Genomic DNA, 15,556 nt, shown 5'->3' on the forward strand with positions numbered 1-15,556 from the left:
CAGCAGCCTATGGGAGGCCGGGACGTGACCTCTCCGGCAGGTGTTATGATGTGACGTCATCACGCCTGCCGGAAGTCCCGTCCCCGCGGGTCGCAAGATGGAGCCAGAAGAGGAGGAGGAGAGCTTCTGCCTGCAGCCACAGCGCGGATTAGGTGAGTAGGATGTTTTTTTGTTTTTTTCTTAGGGGCAGAGCAGGGGGCATTATTAGCTCATGGGGGCACCTCTGAGGGCATTATTAGCTCATGGGGGCACCTCTGGGGGCATTATTAGCTCATGGGGGCACCTCTGGGGGCATTATTAGTATATGGGGGCACCTCTGGGGGCATTATTAGTATATGGGGGCACCTCTGAGGGCATTATTAGTATATGGGGGCACCTCTGGGGGCATTATTAGCTCATGGGGGCACCTCTGAGGGCATTATTAGTATATGGGGGCACCTCTGAGGGCATTATTAGTATATGGGGGCACCTCTGGGGGCATTATTAGCTCATGGGGGCACCTCTGAGGGCATTATTAGTATATGGGGGCACCTCTGGGGGCATTATTAGTATATGGGGGCACCTCTGGGGGCATTATTAGCTCATGGGGGCACCTCTGAGGGCATTATTAGTATATGGGGGCACCTCTGGGGGCATTATTAGCTCATGGGGGCACCTCTGGGGGCATTATTAGTTCATGGGGGCACCTCTGGGGGCATTATTAGTATATGGGGGCACCTCTGAGGGCATTATTAGTATATGGGGGCACCTCTGAGGGCATTATTAGATCATGGGGGCACCTCTGGGGGCATTATTAGTTCATAGGGGGCACCTCTGGTGGCATTATTAGTTCATGGGGGCACCTCTGGGGGCATTATTAGTATATGGGGCACCTCTGGTGGCATTATTAGTTCATGGGGGCACCTCTGGGGGCATTATTGGTATATGGGGGCACCTCTGGGGGCTTTATTAGTTCATGTGGGCACCTCTGGGGGCATTATTAGTTCATGGGGGCACCTTTGGGGGCATTATTAGTTCATGGGGGGCACCTCTGGGGGCATTATTAGTATATGGGGGCACCTCTGGGGCATTATTAGCTCATGGGGGCACCTCTGGGGGCATTATTAGCTCATGGGGGAACCTCTGGGGGCATTATTAGTATATGGGGGCACCTCTGGGGGCATTATTAGTTCATGGGGGCACCTCTGGGGGCATTATTAGTTCATGGGGGCACCTCTGGGGGCATTATTAGTATATGGGGGCACCTCTGAGGGCATTATTAGTATATGGGGGCACCTCTGAGGGCATTATTAGATCATGGGGGCACCTCTGGGGGCATTATTAGTTCATAGGGGGCACCTCTGGTGGCATTATTAGTTCATGGGGGCACCTCTGGGGGCATTATTAGTATATGGGGCACCTCTGGTGGCATTATTAGTTCATGGGGGCACCTCTGGGGGCATTATTGGTATATGGGGGCACCTCTGGGGGCTTTATTAGTTCATGTGGGCACCTCTGGGGGCATTATTAGTTCATGGGGGCACCTTTGGGGGCATTATTAGTTCATGGGGGGCACCTCTGGGGGCATTATTAGTATATGGGGGCACCTCTGGGGCATTATTAGCTCATGGGGGCACCTCTGGGGGCATTATTAGCTCATGGGGGAACCTCTGGGGGCATTATTAGTATATGGGGGCACCTCTGGGGGCATTATTAGTTCATGGGGGCACCTCTGGGGGCATTATTAGTTCATGGGGGCACCTCTGGGGGCATTATTAGTTCATGGGGGCACCTCTGGGGGCATTATTAGTTCATGGGGGAACCTTTGGGGGCATTATTAGTTCATGGGGGGCACCTCTGGGGGCATTATTAGTATATGGGGGCACCTCTGGGGGCATTATTAGCTCATGGGGGCACCTCTGGGGGCATTATTAGCTCATGGGGGGCACCTCTGGGGGCATTATTAGCTCATGGGGGAACCTCTGGGGGCATTATTAGTATATGGGGGCACCTCTGGGGGCATTATTAGTTCATGGGGGCACCTCTGGGGGCATTATTAGTTCATGGGGGCACCTCTGGGGGCATTATTAGTTCATGGGGGAACCTTTGGGGGCATTATTAGTTCATGGGGGGCACCTCTGGGGGCATTATTAGTATATGGGGGCACCTCTGGGGGCATTATTAGCTCATGGGGGCACCTCTGGGGGCATTATTAGCTCATGGGGGGCACCTCTGGGGGCATTATTAGCTCATGGGGGAACCTCTGGGGGCATTATTAGTATATGGGGGCACCTCTGGGGGCATTATTAGTTCATGGGGGCACCTCTGGGGGCATTATTAGTATATGGGGGCACCTCTGGGGGCATTATTAGTATATGGGGGCACCTCTGGGGGCATTATTAGTATATGGGGGCACCTCTGGGGGCATTATTAGTTCATGGGGGCACCTCTGGGGCCATTATTAGTTCATGGGGGAACCTCTGGGGCATTATTAGTATATGGGGGCTCCTCTGGGGGCATTATTAGCTCATGGGGGGTTTGTCTCGCAGGTTCTGAAAAGATTAAACGTATGTGGAAGAAATCATCATGGAGGACTGGACTGAATGGAGAGGAAAAGGGAAAGTGACGCCTCAGATCAAAGAAGACGTCACCTGTGAGTCACTGTATGACGGTTTTCTTATTTTGTAAAACATTATTTAGTAGGGGTGCCCCGAGGTGGAAAAGGTTGGGAAGCACTGGTGTATATGGTCTGGGGGTCTATATCCTTAGTGTATATGGTCTGGGGTCTGTATCTTTAGGGGGTCCAGTCTGGGGTCTATATCTCTAGTGTATATAGTCTGGGGTCTATATCTTTAGGGGGCCCGGTCTGGGGTCTATATCTTTAGGGGGTCCGGTCTGGGGTCTATATCTCTAGTGTATATGGTCTGGGGTCTATATCTTTAGTCTATATGGTCTGGGGGGTCTATGTTTTAGTGTATATGGTTTGGGGTCTATATCTTTAGGGGGTCTGGTCTGGGGTCTATATCTTTAGTCTATATGGTCTGGGGTCTATATTTTAGTGTATATGGTTTGGGGTCTATATCTTTAGGGGGGTCTGGCTACTTCTAATAAGTTTGAATAATTGGATTTATAAACCGTGTAAATGATTCCCCTCATGAGGCGTCCGATAACGAGGTGAGTGCGGACCCTGTGAGGAGGTGGGATAGTCCCGGGGGTAATAGAGGTGAGCACCGCTGGACTGTACCATCCTAGTAGAGGGGGGGGGGGTCAGCCCATGACACACAGGTAGCGGCTCTGTCTTGCAGGGTTACATAATCGGTTCTCTCGCCCCCGTCATCCTGTGAGATAAAGGTAACCGAGCAGTCCCGTGACTGGAGGACGACGCTTATGTCACCGCTGACCGGTCCCTGGAGAGAGGCGGAGCCAACCTGTCAGCTCTCTACCTGCCGCGACCCCGCCCTGGGATGAGACAATGCGCATGCGCGGAGCTCCTCAAGCCACTAGCGGCCAGTACGGAGCTCGGAGACTGCCGGCAGATATAGCGGAGACGGAGGCGGGAGAACGGCAGGGGTAATACCGGGCACCGACAGGTAACACTCAGGAATAGTGTGACACACTCACCTCCTGTGTGGGGATTATTCTGAGGGGACACTACACCCGCCCACATAGCAGAGCCGTCACCTTACATAGGACTGCATGTACTTTACATAGGACTGCTGGTACTTTACATAGGACTGCGGGTGCTTTACATAGGACTGCGGGTGCTTTACATAGGACTGCTGGTACTTTACATAGGACTGCTGGTACTTTACAAAGGACTGCAGGTGCTTTATATAGAGCTGCGGGTTCTTAACATAGGACTGCGGGTGCTTTACATGGGACTGCGGGTGCTTTACATGGGACTGCGGGTGCTTTATGTAGGACTGCGGGTGCTTTACGTAGGACTGCGGGTGCTTTACATAGAGCTGCAGGTTCTTAACCTAGGATTGAGGGTGCTTTACATAGGGCTGCAGGTACTTTACATAGGACTGCGGGTGCTTTACGTAGGACTACGGGTGCTTTACATAGGACTGCAGGTACTTTACATAGGGCTGCAGGTACTTTACATAGGGCTGCAGGTAAAGCTGCTCTGTGACCCCCTAGAAGCTGGAGATGACTGCAATCTGTGGCTCTCCTGCTGCTGCAGAACTACAACCCCCAGCATGTCCGGGCAGAGAGGAGCTGTATGTCATGTAGATGAGTGTGCTGCCCTGAGTGTCCCAGCATGTGCTCCCCCTATGGGCAGGGCAGGGGATTGCCCCCACAGGACTGACACCGCCTATAGGTGGAGGGCCCCTTTAAATGACACATTCAGCTCTGCTATGTTCCTCCAGGCTGCACAATGCACTTTCCTAGGACTGCTGGGGCTTCAATGTAATATTCACGTCTGCTAAATACTGCACTGGGTATGAGGTCACCGGCTGCGATGTAGCAGAGCTGTCAGCTTGTGTATAGGATAATAGTGATGGGAGCCAGACGTACAGAGGATAACCTGAGCCCCGGTGATACAGGTGTGAGGAGGATATACACTATATACTGGGACTGCTGCACTGGGTATGAGGTCACCGGCTGCGATGTAGCAGAGCTGTCAGCTTGTGTATGGGATAATAGTGATGGGAGCCGGACGTACAGAGGATAACCTGAGCCCCGGTGATACAGGTGTGAGGAGGATATACACTGTACGCTGGGACTGCTGCACTGGGTCGGGGGGATTGGACGGGTCCGGCTATAAGGGGGGATGTTCTCACCTTGGTTGCAGTTCTGTGCTGCCTCCAACTCACTTATGTGATTGGGGTCAGTAAGATAAATAACAAAAGTTCATAAAAGCAGAAACGACTATTAAGAATCTGGAAATCCCCTAAAAACTGACAAACTGCTCCGTTTTTAAATGGTTACGGTTAATGTACTCAAAAAATGTAATAAACCAAGTGTACGCTAAAACCCATTGGTACTGATACATTTAATAACGGACGTCAATGGAAAAGCGGATCCAAATAGATGGCACACAAACGCATCCGGTTATTATCATAAAACATCTACATTAAACAGACTGCAGGAACGCGGCGTGGCCTCGGCCTGCGTTCGCACCTTTAGGTTTTTAGTTGCAGTTTTTGGCCACAAAGTTGGAGCTGATTTCAACAATGAAAATTAAAAGCCTGAATGTGCGACCGGAGCCGCCGTCTCTTGTCATATAGCGGCAGCAAGGACCATCGCGTTGTTAATTCTGTGTCCAGTCTTGTTTCCTCGGACGCTGTATCGTCATAATGATGGTAATAATAATAATTACTTCTATAGCACCAACATATTCCGCAGCACTTTACAAAAATCCAGGCAGAAATCATAGAAATACATAATGCTGCGTTTACACGTAACGATTATCGTGCGAATTTGTGCGATAACAGTCGAATTGGAACGATAATCGTACGTGTAAACGCAGCGAACGATCGAACGACGCACGATAAATCGTACATCGTGATCTTTCATCAGGTCAGCAAATCGTCGTTCATCGTACGCAAAAAATTCGCAAATCGTTCCGTGTGAACAGTCGTTCGCCGATTTAACTAATGTGTGAGATAGGCTTAAACGATCGCAGTGTGAATTTTCGTACGATATATCGTACCGTCTAAACGCTGATCGTTATAAAAAAAATTCGTAAATCCGACATCGCTAATCGTACGATCGGGCCAATAATCGTTATGTGTAAACGCAGCATAATAGCTATCAATGTGGGAGAGATGATTGAGGGTTCTGATCACAAGAGCTTACAATCTATGCATATCTGTACGTATGTGATCAAACCCTTGTAGAGGTTGTGTCCAACCTGTCTGTGTGTGTCCGTCCGTCTTGTTGGTGTGTGTCCATCCCGTTGGTGTGTGTCCATCCCGTTGGTGTGTGTGTCCGTCCATCCATCCTGTTGGTGTGTGTGTGTGTCCATCCCGTTGGTGTGTGTGTGTGTGTGCATCCCGTCCGTGTGTGTGTGCGTGTGCATCCTGTCCGTGTGTGCGTGTGCATCCTGTCCATGTGTGTGTGTGCATCCCGTCGGTGTGTGTGTGTGCATCCCATCGGTGTGCGTGTGTGCATCCCGTCGGTGTGCGTGTGTGCATCCCGTCGGTGTGCGTGTCTGTCCATCCCGTCGGTGTGCGTGTGTGTGTCCATCCCGTCGGTGTGCGTGTGTGTGTGCATCCCGTCGGTGTGCGTGTCTGTCCATCCCGTCGGTGTGCGTGTGTGTGTGCATCCCGTCGGTGTGCGTGTCTGTCCATCCCGTCGGTGTGCGTTGTGGCATTGTCTCTGGGGGTCACCCTCTGCGGTCAGTGATTGATACCCTCTGCATGCTGGAGCTATGGAGTCCTGCAGCCATGGTTTCAGCTCTTTATCCCCCATTGATTCCAAGTAGCAGCTATAAACTCCTCCTGTAACTTGGAGACTGAGGGGGAGGGACGCCAGATACCAAACTGCCACCCAGGATCATTCAATGGGAGCGCTGGCCAGTGACATCAATAAGGTTTGCATTGTAAAATAAAGGGAGGGGATAGTGGAGAGTGTCCTGGGTGTGCGGAGGAGGAGGAGAGCGGCGAGGCTGAGCTCATCCCACACCAGCATTACTAATTGGTTTCCCAGGGAAGCGGTGGAGCAACCTGTTGTGGTGTCTGTGCCGAGGTTCCCATCTCAGTGACCTGGAGCAATAGAATCGGGGTCTGCGGGGGCTGTCAGACATGTCGCAGATACTCGTGTCCCATGTTACTCATCAGTGAGGTAAGTCGGTCTTACTGGGTTACGGCTACTGGTTACAGTCTCTTTGTTACAGAAAAGACTCTTGTAATTGAAGTCCCGGATCTTTCCGCTGGTTCCTCTGTGCTACTTGCAGAGGGATATGTGCACTATTGTAGACCGATCAATCCCATATCCTGAAACGTCTGATGTGACATTGAACAAGAACCGTATCGGCTATGAGGGCTATGCACCTGACCTATCACTCTGATTGATCCCATCACTTTCGTTGATCCTCCTCCTGTAATCTGATTGGGCCTTCGTGTCTCCGCAGATGCTGGTTGGGGGTTCTTATTTAGCATAGTGAATCTCTTTGCCTTTGATAGCAGGTGAGTTAGCACGGGCGTCCTGACGTGCAGGTGACAGGGATCTTGTGCTAGGAATGTGCTGTTTACATCCCGAGCCGGTGATATCAGCACATTCATCAGGGGCTTTATATCCCGCCTGTGTTATTTTCATATTTGGTGTAATTGTTTGCTCTCAGGAGCCGTCGGTCACACGCACAGCATAGTCCTCCAGCATCAGATTGCTTTACATGTTGTGGTCGTGTTTGGAAAGTCTTGCGTCTTTATCACACGTTATAACCGTGTCACCAGGACTCCTGAGCACGCGATTCTTCCATCGGAGTGATAGATGGGAAGGATCGCTGTGCCGCATGTTATCACATCTAATGTGGGCCAGGATGTGAGACTCTGGGATTCTATGCAAACTAATAGACACAACTAGTATCACATAGAAGGATTTCTTTTATCACAAGTCGTAGTTGTTTCTTCTATTAAACTTACATGTTGTGCAATAAAAACATCTTTTTAACACTGGAAAGGAAAGCCCCCCCCCCCCCCCTACCCCGCCGAGTGGAAGCTGAGGTACACTGAAACGTAACGTCTATGGTTTTCTGTGATGCACATTGCAGCGTTCTTGTCATGTGACGTTGTAAAACATTATACCAACCAACCTGCCCTAGCCTTGTGCGACTCCCCACTTTACATGACTGGCTCCTGACGGAAGGGGGTCTTTCTGCTGGGAACCCCCTAAATCACCTCTCCGTTAAGAGGGTAATCTAGTATTTGTGGTGTTCGTGCCTGTGCTTTTATGGGCTATACAGGATTAGAAGGACATGGTGACTTTCTTCCAGGAACTGCCCCACACTTCCCCAGGTTATGTCCGGTATTACAAGTCCGCTCCTTTGACTTCAGTTGAACTGAGTTGCAGGAGTGCTGCTGTTTATGGAAGAAAGTAGATGTGTGTTTCTGATTGTGGTTGACCTCTTAAAGGTTTGAGTTGCGGTCACATTGTGGTTTGTAACTTAACAAGTCAGTTTATAATAGTAGGTAATGGAAGAGTATCATTGTGTGTTTTCACCCTCATTGCATCTTATCTTGTAGCGGGTTTCTGGTTATGGTTCAGCTTAACTAGCTGCAGATGCTATTATAGCAGATTACTGGTTTTAACCAATCCCTCATATCCCCTTTAAGGCTAAATTTGCACCACGTCCAACTCAAAATGGTCACGTTGAACTTCTGGCTAGACTGTGTCACTATTCGCTTATACAGATACTTATGTCTGTCGTTGGAGAATACAGCACGGTGGGAATCGCATCATTTTATGTGCAGTAAGTAGGTTAAACTAATGTTACATTGAAGGGATATTTCTATCTTGGCTACAGGTATATTTGTAGGACTCATCAAGTGAAATATCTTTGCACATTCAATCATTTAGCAACCTTGCCTCCTTCTCCTGATATGTTGCTCTTTTCCTCCTTTGGTGACAGCTCGCAGAGTGGTGGTCGGTAACTTAGACAACAAGCTGTCAACAATGGTGGGAAAACCTAAGGGATGGTAGTGAATGGGTTTTGTGCTGGTTGGGATTAACCATGTATATTCCAGGATAATAAACCACATGAACCCCTCTTCCTCCGGTGTCGTAGAAAGTGTGAGGAGGAGTTGCCTATAGCAGACAAGTATTTACAGGCCACTTCTTTATGCTTCAGCGTTTTCATTGATGGTGACCAATTTGTTGTTGGATCCTCAAAAGAAAAACTGTGAAATTGTCTAATTTATTGAGAAGAGTGTAATCTGTGCTGGGCCACGTGTTTGTATGATCAATAATCTGCTATGACTTAGTGCGGAGCATGTTTTACATGGTACATGGAGGATGAGGTGAAGGTGCCCAGAAGGGTTTCCAGCCCTGGCATGCTCCGATTACACACCATGTCATGCTATACTTGCTGTTCCAGGTACTCTTATGTAACCCACGCTACAGGAGCACCAAGGTGTCGCTTATTAAAGGGAAGGGAGATCATAAAATCTGCTGAAATATCAAAACAACCCTAAGAAGCCCCTCGGGCCAAAACATGTGGCTTTGTTTTATTAGCGTCTGTGTGCTTTTTCTATGGATTTGCTTAATTTCCCTGATTAAGTCCATCATGGCATTGTTCTTTCTTCACAAGTTCCTTAACCATATCATCGCAGAAAGGCTTTAAAGGCTCATTTGTTCTTGATGGGTTTTTCCATTGTTTGTTCCATGCTCCCTGTGCACTTGTCCCTTATCTGCAGGCAGGATGTTCTCAGTTACTCAGGGACCTGGATGAGAGGCTTTTCTCTACCTGTGCAAATCCCTTCTCCTCAGGATGTGGCGGTGATTGTGAGATGAAGGGCCGCGGAGATTACACATCGCCCTATATATCTGTATTGTCTTCATGTTAGCCATTCATTGGTAGACATCATTAACCCCATTACACTTATTATGTGTATAGATTGAGGCAGAATTTTCAGTTTGACTCTCTGCCCATTATTTGTATGTAAATGCAGCTTCTATAGGATGGCGGGGGATGTAAGGTTCTGCCAACCAGAGAGAATGCTTGAGGGTGCTTGCACTATACAGAAGTAGTGTGTGTCTGCATTAATTGTATTGCACAGAAAAATCCTGCAATCCTTAAAACCTTGTATGAGACATTCACTGGAAATAAGATGGGGTCGTCTGCTGCAGATCCTCATAAATAAAGCCGACATTCGTGGAACATGTCTGTACCGTGTGGGAAATGATTCAACACTGCTTGATAAGAGCTCAAAAGAATGGAAACTTAATTTGTTTCAAATGTGAAAAAAAGGGGAGAAGGAATCCTGTGTTGGAGGCAGCTCTGTGTTAAGACTTCAGAAGAGAAGGATTTAGGGGTAGTGATTTCTGACAGCCTTAAAATCAGTCACCACTGCAGCCCGGTGGTAGAGAAAGCTACTCGTGCTCCTATGACTCTATACTAAAGGTGGGTTTTCTCATCATGTGGGCCCATCGTTGGTTCCCTGGGTCTCTTGCCTGGTCAGTTTAACAATTCACTTTTAGGGCCCGTTTACACTATGGAATCGGCGCAGAAATTTGATGCGGAACTCCCCCGTGTGAACTCTGTGCCAAATCCTGCCTGCTATCTGTTTGAATGGAAGGGCTCACACGTCTCCGATCTCATGTCAGTTCTTTGAGCAGAGAGGCGGAGGCGTGTGAGCCCTCCTATTCAAACAGATTGCAGGCAGGATTCGCTACACAGTCCACACAGAGGAGTTCCGCACAGATTCGGTAGTGTGAACGGGCCCTAAAAGAAGAACATGCGTTTGTGTCCACTGACTCACAAGTTAATAAGACAGCTTGAAGACCTTTCTGGTTCTGCCCTAGTTTGGCGCCAAGCGTAATTCTATGAGTTGCATCGTACCGTCAGTGCCATTATACTGGATACCACTTCCATGCTGGTCACCAGCAGGATGGTGTTAGATTTGTAGTAATAACTGCATGCCAGGCTTAGATACAGTCTACTCTTTTTAATCTTGGTGAATTTTGAGCTACACAAGTTTGGGCTATTTCCACTCGTCCTACTGGTGTTGGGCGAAGAATGTTTTCATTGTATAACCCGGTGATTATGGTGAAACGTATGATTATAGTGCTGGCTCCATATAACATTAAAGTGGTTAGACATCTGAATGACCTGATTTACAGTTATTTTATTAATGCAAACTTTTAATAACCGCTTACATAATCTGACAGGCGGCAGAGCGAATATAACAAGCAAGCAAGCTTACCTCTCCTGGTGCCTGCAATGCACGTCAGAAAGGCGTCCAAGACGTCCCGGAATGAGGGGGGGGGGGGGGATATGGCTTATGGACAGCCCGCGCTCGAGGGCACTGGGTGGTGACATCGGCTCTGCAGGAGATACTGAAGAGGCACTAGGAGAGGTGAGGCTGGATAGTTTGGACCTCACGCCCCTGCAGTTTACATTTTTTCGCTGTGGCGGACTTCTCCTTCAAATAACTCAAAATTTTTATTTTTTGGAGGCCTCACCTCAGTTTACAGAACTTGTTACTAAGATCTTGGTGTCGGATATCTCAGGATACCCTAAGAGAGTCTATGCTTTCACAGTTCAGAACTGTCTGACAGCACCAAGGAACCTACAAATTATTAGGCAGGGAATCTGTCCAAAGGCTGCAGACACAGTTGGATAGCTGTTAGAGTATAGAAGAAAACTTGACCTTTCCCTGGAGCTTCCCTGGTAGTTGCCTAACTTTGCCTTTTTATCTTTCATCAAATGTCAAGGAGGCGGAGCTGAGCTGCTCAAGTGCCACAGCCTGATTCACCACCTTTTACGCCCATTACCTCCAGCTCCAGCGTCCTGTGCATCAATCACAGAAGAAAATGGAGGTGAGGGCAAGTGAAGGTGTGCGGCCAGGCTGTCACACGTGAGCATCATGGCCCCACCTCCTTGACACTTGTCTAAAAAATAAAATATGTTGGATTGTCATGAGAAAAAGACCACCTGGTCCATGTAGTCCATCCCTATATTACTGGTATTACAGCTCATTTACTTGAAGTGTCAATGTTTGTGTCGGTTCTAATGTCCTCGCTGTAGCTGTGGCCGAGGAAAGACAAATAAGGAGACATCCCGCACGTTTTGTCTGTTAGTTTGTAAACCTTGTTTGACTCCATTCTAGTAACATGGCTTCACATTGTTTCCAGCTCTGCATGAAGGACATTGTGATGGACAAACAGCACAGGTTTCCCATCCCTGGGGCTAAAGGCGCTGGGTTTTGTCACTTTGCATTGGCCCATGTGGGAGACTGTTCTTCTTAACTTTGCAAATATAACTTTTTCTGGCCAATAAAGTTATCACAAATATAATCATTTAAAAAAAAAAATTTGACACAAAGTTTCCGATCACATAGTTCATAGTCAGAGGTGGATGGCTTTTGTTAGAGGTGAATTACTCTGTCACTAGGCGCATAGATGGCCATCAGTAATGGAGCTGAGACCTTGGAGGACACCACTAATCAGGATGGTTGTTGGCTGATAAGATAAGACGCTATATACAGATTGAAGGTTTGTGGAGTATAGAAAAGGCTGTGACTGTATCTCTACAGTATACAAAACCTATTAGGATAAAACCCTATGAGGGTAACTAATATGTAACCAACACTGCGAGAAAGTCCAGATATGTAATAACTTTATTTGTTACAAAAATGAGATGGGTCTTCATGTATGAGCACACATGGGGTTATAGGGGAGGGGGTACTGGGATTTAGAGAGAATGGATGACAAAGGTTTATAAGGCGGGATCTATAAGAGATCCACTGGAGGAAAGTGCCAGAAACCAGATGTTCTAGACCTAGAATGGTGAATTGTCTTCATTAAGCCATACTCCAAGAAATGGCTGACACCCAGTCTGGTATGTCCTCTTATCTGTCAGAACAGATGTATTCTGTGTAACTAAATATATGTGCAAATGATTGGAACTCCACAAATGCATTGAGACTCAAGTTTAGTACATTTCTCTGAGAAAAGCGAGAATAATGCTGTAAAAAAACACTGGAACCTTGATGAGCCCCATTAAAGACATTGGGGTCCATGAGCATTTGCCATTTTGTTGGTCACCATGGTGTATATAACTAGTCTGGTGTCATTATATAATATCTGTATTTTGGAGCTGTAGTCTATACGTTTCCACTGACTCCACAGGCCTTGTTGGTAAGCAGATCGGGCAAAGCTGTCGTAACTCGGGTACAAACAGAAGCCAAGTAGGAACAGGGCCGTAGTTTGGTCTTTTCTCTGGTAAATGTCACTGTTTGTATATGTTGGTGTGTTACCTGCTTGATGAAAAACCTCTAGGACAAGCTATGATTGGGTAATCGTGTTTTTTTTTTAAATAATTGAGTGTAATTATTATTGAAGAAGCCAGGTGAGAAGTGGGCAGCAACGTGGAAGCTTACGGGGGGATTGTTTTATTGGACGATATAACGTGAAAAGAGTCATTGATATAAAAGGACTTAATGTTCTCACCCGAAACTCCACTGTCGTGTCCCTAGGTGGCATAAAATATCCCGCACACTATAATGACGCTCTAGTACTTGTGAGTACTTCTATGGAAGGGTTATATAGCTTATGTAATGTAGGACAATTCCTTGACACACTAGACGCATAGGAAGAGCTTTACACCCATAGATGACACAGTATTGTGTGTGGGTATCTCAGCCCTGAAGCAGATCCATTTCCAGGATGTGTAGAAGTTTGTCTATAAATAACCCGCAAAGCAAAGAGATTCTAAATTGTGGAAAAACGAGTAATCTTACGTCACTGCAGCCTTTGTGCCCAATATCCTTTATCCTGATGGAAAGTCAATATGTTGGTGAATGGGGAAACGAGTATGAGCCTACAGAGGTGATATCCTCCCCGCTGTTACAGAACTACAGTCCCAGCTTTCAGATTTCAGATTGCCAATATCTTGGCTTTCACGCTAGTCTTTCGGCCTCGCAGAATTGTATATTTTTTTTGAAGCTTGGAGATAATCTGATTGTCTTTTTCTTCTAGGTCTTCGCACATGTGATGACTCTTGGATTACAATGTTTTCCGACTGTCCCGCGGTCCACCATTAGTGATGCCCCATTTGATGACAATTCTGCACCAAGATGCATGTTATGAACTGTGTATCGCTGGTCAATGATAAAGAGAATGGTGATTGTAGTGTGGTCATTACCGACTTAATGCTCGATGACAAACTAACGGCAGCACCAGCAGCACCGCCACCACCTCCTCCACCACCGCCACCTCCTCCACCACCTCTTCCCTTTCACAATCATGTGTCTCACACAGGGCCGCCGCCACCTCCTCCCCCACCCGGTGCTCCCCCTCCTCCTCCATTTCTACAAAACGGTATTTATGGACATGGCAGTAACCATAAAAAGAAGAAGATGAGGAGCTTTTTCTGGAAAACTATTCCTGAAGAGCAAGTCAAAGGTAAAACAAATATCTGGACGTTAGCTGCTCGACAACATCAGTTCCAGATTGACACAAAGACAATTGAGGAATTGTTTGGGCAACAAGAGGATGTAAAACCAGGAGTGATCAAGAGGAACGGGAGTTCTAGGTCGTCTTTCCGTGAGCCAAAGGATGAGGTAACTAGTAAAACTGTATAAAAGTTTACACTTCTTCTTGTAGCCTATGTGGCCCATAATAAGTGTCCGCTTTGGTCATGTAACATACAGGGGCTCTTAACTCTTTTACTCTGGCTCTCAAATGCAAGTTTCCATGTTTCCCAACCTCTGAGTAACTGTTCTCTCTCCCGTCTTCCCCATACACAGGAACGTTAGACATGGCCGAGCTTTCAGGCTGAGGGTTAAACCACAGCCTGATTGCTCTGGCTGTAGCTTATCTCTCCAAGAACATAGGAGAGCTCCCCATCCATCATTTAATGGATGGTCCCAGAGTCCTGTGTGTGAATGGAGCGGTATAGTGCACCTGCATGACCTCCATTGTACCTTCTGTCTATAGGAGAGACATAGCCCTGCTCTCCCAGTCAGTCCCATAAACAGTACATGTCAATTATTTCCGGCCGTTGTGCACTGAATACAATTTTCGCTGCGACCATGGCTATTGTTTGACACTCTCTCTACGACGTCCATTGTTTATGAGTGCCAGACAATGTCCGTTGCCGTTACCCCTTGTGAACAAAGCCTAAGTGTGAATATACCTTTTATAAAAGGGAATTGATGTTAGAGGAATAAATTCCTTGACTTGGCGTTCGGGCAGGATTTTAGATCATCCAGGTTATATTAACTCCTTCCGTGTCCTGATGATCAGTAAAACAAGTGTAAGCGTGCAGGGATGGTTAATCCATGTAATCTTGGTCTTGTATACGGTTACGGATAGACTCTGGGACAGCTTTATAGGGTTGGCTGTATACCAGGCTGCTCATTTGGAGGAGTATATGGAAGTCTAGGTGTGCGCTGTTATTGGAGCCATACTTGCTATGTAGTGAAGCTTCCTCAGGGTGTCCTGTGAGGCGTCATCCAGCACTCGGGTTCCATCTAGACTCCTGCTGCTTCGCTTGCTGCTGTGAAGCTTTGGCTCAGGCAGCTTTGTTTTATGGCTTTGCCCTTGGATACGATGAAAACAAACGGGACTGTGGCTTCCATGTTGCTTTGTTTGAACAGTTGTGTTGTCGTATGTGCAGCCTATCACTTCTTGTGTCGCCGTATGAGGAGATCACCTCTAACTCCATTGTGTCTTGAGCCAAACTAATTGGGGGAATATCACTTGTGTAGGGAAGGTGTCGGCTCTCACGGTGTGTGGTCTCTCGCTAACCTGACCTTTATACTGACTACAAGTATGGCTGCCTTTAGTCAGTATCTGTCATCTGACATCCCTTATGTCACATCGCTGGTCAGCAGGGAACAGTCTGAAGGTCGTCCTACACCTTCAGTATATTCAGCCATTGGTTATATCTCCCATCCAACCCACA

The 15,556-nt window shown here is 47.5% G+C and overlaps 1 protein-coding gene across 2 annotated transcripts in view; it reads left to right on the forward strand.

The window, feature by feature from the left end:
• Positions 1-3,326: 3,326 nt before the first annotated feature.
• The window catches only part of FHDC1 (FH2 domain containing 1), a 37,285-nt gene continuing 25,055 nt past the window's right edge, over positions 3,327-15,556 (forward strand). Inside the window, exons 1-2 of one of the 2 annotated variants that reach the window (XM_069978707.1) lie at positions 3,327-3,569; positions 13,627-14,210. In XM_069978707.1, coding sequence (XP_069834808.1) covers positions 13,725-14,210 — 486 coding nt within the window. In that variant the 5' untranslated portion in view covers positions 3,327-3,569; positions 13,627-13,724. Of the gene's footprint in view, positions 3,570-6,613; positions 6,772-13,626; positions 14,211-15,556 lie in introns of those variants that run through there. The other variant, XM_069978706.1, reaches the window with a different exon arrangement.

The sequence above is a fragment of the Dendropsophus ebraccatus genome, chromosome 7 (genome assembly GCF_027789765.1).
Source record: "Dendropsophus ebraccatus isolate aDenEbr1 chromosome 7, aDenEbr1.pat, whole genome shotgun sequence".
In the NCBI taxonomy this organism is placed as follows: Eukaryota; Metazoa; Chordata; class Amphibia; order Anura; family Hylidae; genus Dendropsophus; species Dendropsophus ebraccatus.